Consider the following 8,584-nt stretch of genomic DNA (forward strand, 5'->3'; position numbering starts at 1 on the left):
ACCTTCCTCGACTGCGAGACCCTCAGCGTAGAGGAGGTGGTCAGTCGCCTGCGTTAGGTCGAGGAGTGGCAAAAGAAGAAGAAGGCACCGCCACCACCCATGGAGCCCATCTACAACCAAAAAGGTTGTCTCCTTCTCAGTAAGAAGGAATGGCTTGCACGATGAAGCTTCACGTCAGCGACGATGACGGCAGCAGCTTGAGCACCGGCGACAAGAAGCGCGGCAAGATCCGGCGCGGTTGCCGCCGCGGCGGCAGCCGTGACTTGAGCTGTAGCAGCTCTTCCTCCTCTATGGGCCAGTAGCGGCCCGGCATCAATCCATGCCGGAATTGCGGGAAGACCAGCCACTGGGCCAAGGACTGCTGCAAGCCCAAGAAGGGACAGACCCATGTGGCCCAAGGTGAGGAAGATGAGCCCATTCTTCTAATGGCCCATGCCGCAGTCTCCATCAACCCTCTCGCAGTGTCGTCTTCAGTGAGATCCAGCCGCGCCGCCACTCCACCATCACCGCACCGCCACGTCGACATCCACGAGGAGCGCGTCTTCACCTAGCTTGGCCCCCGTATAGATCTGGAGCCCCACCGATGGATTCTGGACACTAGGGCCACGAACCACATGACCGGGGAGGAGCGTCTTCTCCGAGCTCAACACCAATGTCTATGGCACCGTCCACTTCGGGGATAGATCCGTGGTGGAGATTAAGGGCAGTGACACCATCATCTTCAGCTGCAAGAATGGAGAGCACCGCGTGCTGATGGGGGTGTACTTCCTTCCCCATCTCACAAGCTACTGGACGAGGCAGGCTGCCAGATCAACATCGAGCGAGGAGTCCTCAGTATCTTCGAGCAGGGCCACAAGCTGCTGGCTCGGTCAAGTGCTCTCTGTCACGGCTGTACATCCTCGATCTCAAGATTGGGCGCCCAGTGTGCCTGTCGGCCAAGAGTGAAGAGGATGTGTGGCACTAGCGCGCGCTACGGGCACCTGAGCTTCCAGTCATTGCGCCAGCTCACTCACCACAACATGGTGCGCGGGCTGCCGTCCCTGGATCAGGTGGACAAGGTGTGCGATGCCGGCCTCATCAGCAAGTAGCGACGAGCCCCCTTCCCCGAGCAGGCGTGACGCGGCGCCGCGAAGGCCATCAAGCTCGTCCACGGTGACATCTGCGGTCCAATCACACCCTCAACTCCTAGCGGCAACCAGTACTTCCTGCTGTTGGTCGATGACATGAGCCGCTTCATGTGGCTCGTGCTGCTCCCCAGCAAGGGCCACACAACGGTGGCAATCAAGAATTTCTAGGCGTCGGTCGAGGTGGAGACAGGTCGAAAGTTGAAGACCCTCCGCACTGATCGTGGTGGGAGGGGGGTTCACCTTCGTTGAGTTTGGGCGCTACTGCACTGACCGTGGCTTGCAGTGGCAGCTTACTGCCCCGTATTCTCCACAGCAGAATGGGGTGGTTGAGCGCCGCAACCAGAGCATGGTCACCATGGTGTTGACGGCAGTTAGTGCACCAATTTGTGAACCGCAAGTGCACAAATCAGTTATTGCTTTTCCCTTAGAGTATTCCCCTAAGGTTTATCAATCTGTGGAACAAGTGGGACATTGGCTCTCACTTTATACTAATCTTACTAACGAGATCAAGCAATATGGGTTGTGTAGAGAGACAAACCAATCTAAACTAAACAAAGGAACAAGAAGCAAAGGGTGATACAAGATAGATAACGGATGTAGATATGCATTCCCTCCCTAAGATCTAGGTTCACATGAATATGATCTACTACACAAATAGGTGCTGCCTTCACTAGCTATTACACAGATTATGTGCTCGCTCGGCTCTTTCCCTCCTGCATACCGTCACTATGTAGGGATACTCAACAACTCTGCTCACACATCTATATCAAAGCGTCCGCAGAGTTAATCTAATCATCACGATTACCACAAACTCTACTAAGAATATATGCTGATCAGAACACATATGAATGAAGCATTGCAATGACATAGACCATGAAGAATTGATAGGCATGAAGTACATGTAGCAGTTACATATCAAGGATCCAAACAATCCTAGGGATGAATAGAGGCTTTACCCCATCATCTTACAGAGATTGACGCAAAAATGTGTGAAGGAGATTCTGGAGAACATTGTCACCGAAGATGGCGGCGAGGGGGTGCAGGAACACCATAGGCCGATTGTCCTAGGGCTCCTCAGGATGATCAGCCTAAGGGCTTCCTTACGCCTCCTAACTCCCGCCAGCATTAGTCGTCGAGGTGAACTAATTGAATCCCTGTTTTTCATCTTGTGGCAGCGGCGACTAGCTCTAAACTCGTTAGGATTCTCCTTCTTGTTGGATGTCTCGGGTATTTATAGTTTGTAGCATTGGTTGGGGTGCTTTCAAAGCCAAGTATATGGAAAATAACCCTAGGGACGTAGCAGGCTTCCTCCTGGTGAAAGGGCGTGACAATCGTGGCTAGAAATGGGCCAGGCCGATCGGCCTAGACCCCTCTCGGCTGATCAGCCTGCCCTATTTTGGCCTCCAATGCTCAAGCACTTCATAAAAAGTTGTAGATCTCGTCAAGCTATGCAATTTTCCCTATAAATTCACCCCAATCGGAGTTCGGATGAGGAAGATATGGCATGTGCAAGTTTTAGCTCTTCCTGAGGGCCTGCAGTTCAATGTTCGTGTTTGGATTTTCCAATATCCAAAGTCCGGGGCCCAAATCCAAGTCATAGAAAAACCCTTCATTTATGTTATATTTCCTATGATTTTGCAATATGGTCCAAAACACAACACATATGCAAATATGGGGTTATTTCAGGTACCAAGTGGCGGGTTGGTATAAGAATATGCATGGAAGCACTAGTTAAATAGCACTAAAAGTGTGTCAATAACGAGCGTCATCACATGGTGTGGTGCATGCTCAAGGCCAAGAAGCTTCCCGACTACTTTTGGGGTGAGGCAGTCACCACAGCAGTCCACGTCTTGAACCGAGCCTCGATGCGCGCGTTCGACGACATGACTCCCTACGAGGCATGGCACAGTGAGCACCCTCCATTTCACTACCTCCGCATCTTCGGCTGTATCAGGCATGTCAAGAACATGTGGCCACACCAAATGAAGCTTGATGATCACAGCTCCCTGATGATCTTCATCGGATATGAGAGCGGCTCCAAGGCGTGGCGCTTCTACGACCCCAACACCGGGCATGTCACTGTCTCGCGCGATGTCATCTTCGACGAGGCGGGGCAGTGGAAGTGGAATGAGCATGACGCCAACACCAGCATCAACTTCGAGCCATTCACCATTGAGTTCACCACGTTGTACACGCCGGGCGTACCAGAAGTAGAGGAGATGGAGCAGGGGACATCGACACCACGCACTCACTCGCTAGCACCCACGCCTACATCACCAATCCTAGGTTCTCTAGTCACCTTCATTTCTCCTCCACTAGGCCACCTCGAGGATCTTGACGCCGATCACGAGGACAATGTGCCGCTACGGTTCCGCACCCTCGACAGTGTCCTCAGCCCAGCATCTCCACCAGGACTGGCAGCTAGGCTGCTTGACGAGGAGCTGCACTTCTCCTCAGCCGAGGTGCCAGCGTCGTTGCGCGAGGCTGAAAAGGAGGCATGCTGGAGAGGTGCCATGCTGGAGGAGATGAAGTCCATCACCGACAACAACACCTGGGACCTTGTCGAGCTCCCACGAGGGCACCACGCAATCGGGCTCAAGTGGGTTTACAAGGTGAAGCGCGACGAGAACGGTGACATCATGCGGCACTAGGCGCATCTCGTGGCTAAGGGATACGTTCAGCGCGCCATAGCCCACATGGAGTCTGTACGACTACTTATCGCACTAGTGGCTCACAAAGGCTGGGAGGTGCATCACATGGATGTGAAGAGCGCCTTCCTCATGAGGAGCTCAAGGAGGAGGTGTTCGTCTCTCAACCAGCTAGCTTCATCGTTGACGGAGCAAAGCACAAGGTGTTGCACCTCCGCAAGGCATTCTACGGATTGAAGCAGAAACCTAGGGTCTGGAATGCCAAGTTTGATGCCACCATGGTGTCTCTTGGTTTCTAGAGGAGCAGCTCAGAGAACGGTGTGTGCACGCGCACCAGAGGCCCGTCCCGACTCATCATCACCGTCTATGTTGATGACCTGGTGATCACTGGGCATGGAAAAGAGGAGATTCCGGTGTTCAAGACTGAAATGAAGAACATCTTTAGGATGAGTGACCTTGACCAGCTGTCCTACTATCTTGGGATAGAGGTGAGTCAAGGGCCTGCCGGGATCACCCTGTGTCAAGGAGCCTATGCTGACAAGCTTCTGGAGCGCAACGGGATGCTGGGCTGCAATGCTGTAGTAGCACCCATGGAGCCTCATCTCAAGATGGGGAAGGAGAGCTCCACGCCGGAGGTGAATGCCACAAAGTATAGGCGGATCATAGGCGGGCTCCGATACTTGATTCACACAAGATAGGACCTTGCATTCTCGGTGGGTTTTTTGAGCAGGTTCATAGAGAAGCCACACGAGGAACATCTAGCCGCGGTGAAGCGAGTACTTCAGTACATCGCTAGAACGTGTGGCTAGGGCTGCACTACGTCCGGGGAGATGGCGAGCCGGCGAAGCTAGTCGGCTACAATGACGTTGATCTGGCTGGTGACATCGACTAGCGCAAGAGCACCAGCGGCATCGTCTTCTTCCTTGGCAACAACCCCATTACATGGCGGTCCTCGAAGCAGAAGGTGGTGGTGCTCTCTTCTTGCGAAGCAGAGTACATCGCGGAGGCGAACGCCACCTGCCAAGGCGTCTGGCTAGCTCAATTGCTGGGTGACTTCATCAGCTCAGGACCTGGAGCGCCGGAGCTCAAGGTGGACAACATGTTTGCCATCACACTCAGTAAGAATCCTGTGTTCCAGATTGTTCCAAGCACATTGACACGCGTTATCACTACATCAGGGAATGCATCAACGGGAACCGCATCATCATCGGGCACACCTCGACGAAGAAGCAGCTCGCTAATGTGCTCACCAAGGTGCTTGGGCACGTGCGCTTCCAGGAGCTGCGCGCTGATATTGGCGTAATCAACATCGCAGGTGACTCGGTCAGGGCTTAGGGGGGAGAAATGTTGAAATAAACCTGTTGATCGAGTCTTGTACATAGCTTATGTTAGCTAGTGTTAGTTAGTTAGCGTGTCAACACACGTTCTGGTTGAGCGTGTGCATGTCGAGCCCGTTCATGGCGGGCACGTTTTTCTTTCGGATCGTGGGTGTCATGGCGCGGCTGTGCGGGAGTTGTGGCATGGCATGACTGGTAGTGGCGTGCAGGCCGCACGTTTGGAGCAACAGCTGCCGATTGTTTCCCTGTATATTGCAATCGATAGAACAGAAAAGGTTGCCGAGTTTTTCAGCACCAAAACACTTGTGTTCATTGTGTTCTTGAGTGCGCATTCCAAGGTTCGCTGGCTATCAGAATCCCGGTGAACTCCAACATTGTGGCTAGTAAGATGGCAACACCAACCTCGGGGGCAATTTCCTGTTGACTCCCATGGCAAGCCTCCCGGCGAGCCTCTTGGGAGGCGGCGACAACGATTGCACCACTTGCGCTCACATCGCGAAGGGCTTCTGAGCCTGGATTTGAGGGGGAGCAGTGAGGCGAGCTGAATCCGGCGTTGGATCAGCCGACGGTGGCAACTACGAGATGCTCCCTGATCTCCCTTCACACGTAACACGAGGGGCTGCTGATGGGATTAATGGAGAACGCGTGCGGAGGAGAGCTCCGATCTATAGCCAGTTGAGGTGGAGGAGCCCAGAGCCGGGAGATCAGAGCAGCGGTGGTGGCGCTATGGCGGCAGTGGCAGAGGGGAGCTCCTTTTCGCGGTGGTGGCGCTATGGCAGCTATGGCGTTCTCTTTTTTCAAAGGCAATGTAATTGATGAAATGTTTTAAACCAATGTAACGCCTTGTTCTATCAGGCCATTATGTGCCAATGAATGAAATTTCACCGTTCAAAAAAATGCAGTGTGTCAAACTTGTATATAGGCAAGGAGATTGGGGAGATTAATTTCCCTATAATCGTAGAAAATTAAACCTCTCTAATCCCTCTAAATCCGAGATTAACCGGACAAGCCCTGTGATTAGCCGGAATATATCATTGAAGTCCTTCTTCGCTTATATGAAATCTATCGCTTATCTTGAAGCTACTAAAGCAGATGGGTGGACTAAATGGGCCGAATTGTCCCTCGTTTGGACTGCTGAAAATTGCAGGGGCCGCATGTCCCAGAGGAACATTCGTGGATGATCTTCAGCACAGTACAGTACAGTTAACGAGCACGCGTGCACGCTACCTCTTTTTATTTTCCCAAATCAGCAGATTAATTTGCATCAGTACAAACTTAACAAAAACACACAAATCCAAATTCTCCAAACCAAACCAACCAACCAAACGATTAAAAGAAGATACACACGTATACTGAAATGCAGTTAATTTCAGTCAACCAACAAGCCATTTCACCAAGAGCATAGACGCATCGCGCTTCACTTCCATCAGGTTCAGGCAGTCAGGCTAGCACAGGCACGCCAGCCACGGGGGCGGCGTGCAAGGGCGCGATGGGTCAAATGGCCTTGGTGCCGGCCTTGCGCGGCGACCCCACCGCCTCCTCCAGCTTCTGCAGGTCGGCCAGCACCGGGACGGCGCACGCCGGCATCACGGCCATCGCGTCGAGGGCGGCGAGGGGCAGCTCCATCTCCGCCGCCTGCGCCGCCGCGGTGGCGGCCGTCGTCGGCAGGACCACGGACGCCGACGGCTTGGGCTTCCGGTAGCAGCAGTAGAGCACCATCTGGACGCACCCGAAGAAGAAGCCGCCCACGTTCGGGAGCTGCATATGCAGAGAAACAAACAAACAAGATCAGTCATACGAAATCATGCATTGCTTCTTGCTTGTTAAATGGATCGAAACTGAGCCAGAAAAGCAGAACTTTTTTACCGTGACGTAGAGGTCCTTGGTGAAGAGGCCGTAGAAGAACCAGGCGACGGCGCTGAGGGTGAGGAAGAAGGAGAGGGAGAAGGGCATGAACTCGGCGCTCTTGGTCCTGATCACAACAAACTGTGTACAAGAATTGAAGCAACGGAACATCGATCGTCAAGACAGATGACATGCACCTTTATATGGATTATTGTTAGGGCACGCAACGCATGACACTTGTTGACGATGGATCGATCAAGCAGCAGCGAGCTTACGATGACGCTCATGGGGGCGACGAAGACGGCCATGGAGAACGCGAGGCAGATGCTGCCGAGCACCTTCACGCGGTGCGGCCCGGCGACGAGCTCGAGGGTGACGACGGCGATGAGCGAGAAGGCGGCGACGTCGAGGAGGAGGAAGGAGGCGAGTGCCCTGATCCTGGCGGCGCGCGGCGCGTAGAGGAGGTAGAGGAGGATGTAGACGGACTCGACGACGCAGCCGAAGGCGTTGATGGTCAGTAGCGGGCTGGAGTTGGTCTTCACCAGCGCGTAGAAGATCCACAGCATGCAGCTGAAGAGCGCCACCACGTACGGCACGCAGCTGAACCCCTCCGTCGACTTCTTCCGGTACACGCGCAGGAACGTCGGCCTGCACACATCGATCAATGCATCGAATCGATCGAATATGTTTTACCTTCAGATTCTTCAGACGCTATATATATGTTTACTGAATGGATTGCAAAGCATTGCTGGTCAACAGCAACAGCTTCAGGATCGCATGGTGTGCACTTACGTTGGCGCGAGGAACACCAGGAAGGAGACGATGTTGCCTGCAGGAAACAGAAACGAAGAGACGATGGAGCTTAATTTCTGTCAGTGACGCACTGATCATGGTAACCAATTATATTGTTTGGCAAGCATGCGAATTGTATATCAGTTCATCAGCATTGTTACGGTGAGATGATCTGGCACCTACACGTTCCGTACCTAGGATGCCAAAAGCAGAGGCCCACGGGTGCTCCATGGAGAAGAGCCCTCCTGCCATCGCGACAGGATCAAGCAAGCTAGCTAAAGCCCTAGTCGCTAGGGTGACGAGACAGGGGCCGATATCTGTCCTTCTCTTTCGTTCCAAGAGAAAGATCAGAGGGGTCAACTGAGCTCCTGCCCACTACACTACTCCCTTCCTAACTCGTGTGCCTCTGCGATGGATGCTTGTGTGCGCACTGGCATTGGGGCAACAACCGTGTATATATAGAAGAGCTCCGGCCGAGAGTGCATCTTTCTGGTGCGGTAATTAAGTGGTCCACCGAGAGGCACCACCATTGCACGGCCAATGCAATGCAAATATATCTACCACCTGTTAATAACCATGTTCATGCAATGTAAAATTTCTGTCAGGTTTGATGTGGTAATTAGAAGGCAAACTAGAGCACTAATCACTAACAAAAAAGTTACATCTCAAAAATATTCTCCATGCATGTTCCTAGAGCTAGCAAAAATCTTATCCCAGTTCATAAGTTGATATATAATATTTTTATGGAATTTCATCAAAATTTCTTTCTGATAAGGTGTCCGAGAAAACTCTTCATCAAGGTAGATGCAAAGAAGACCTCTATCCCCTAGAGTCA

At 52.7% G+C, this 8,584-nt stretch overlaps 1 protein-coding gene across 1 annotated transcript; it reads right to left on the reverse strand.

The window, feature by feature from the left end:
- Positions 1 to 6,325: 6,325 nt before the first annotated feature.
- Positions 6,326 to 8,165, reverse strand: LOC101775609 (bidirectional sugar transporter SWEET11). Its single transcript, XM_004957243.3, has 5 exons — positions 7,944 to 8,165; positions 7,750 to 7,786; positions 7,233 to 7,605; positions 6,979 to 7,098; positions 6,326 to 6,870 (listed from the first exon to the last, which is right to left on the reverse strand). Exons 1-5 carry the CDS (start codon positions 7,999 to 8,001, stop codon positions 6,607 to 6,609), a joined length of 852 nt encoding a protein of 283 aa, XP_004957300.1. The 5' UTR covers positions 8,002 to 8,165; the 3' UTR covers positions 6,326 to 6,606.
- Between the last annotated feature and the right edge of the window lie 419 nt (positions 8,166 to 8,584).

The sequence above is a fragment of the Setaria italica genome, chromosome II (genome assembly GCF_000263155.2).
Source record: "Setaria italica strain Yugu1 chromosome II, Setaria_italica_v2.0, whole genome shotgun sequence".
Taxonomy (NCBI): domain Eukaryota; kingdom Viridiplantae; phylum Streptophyta; class Magnoliopsida; order Poales; family Poaceae; genus Setaria; species Setaria italica.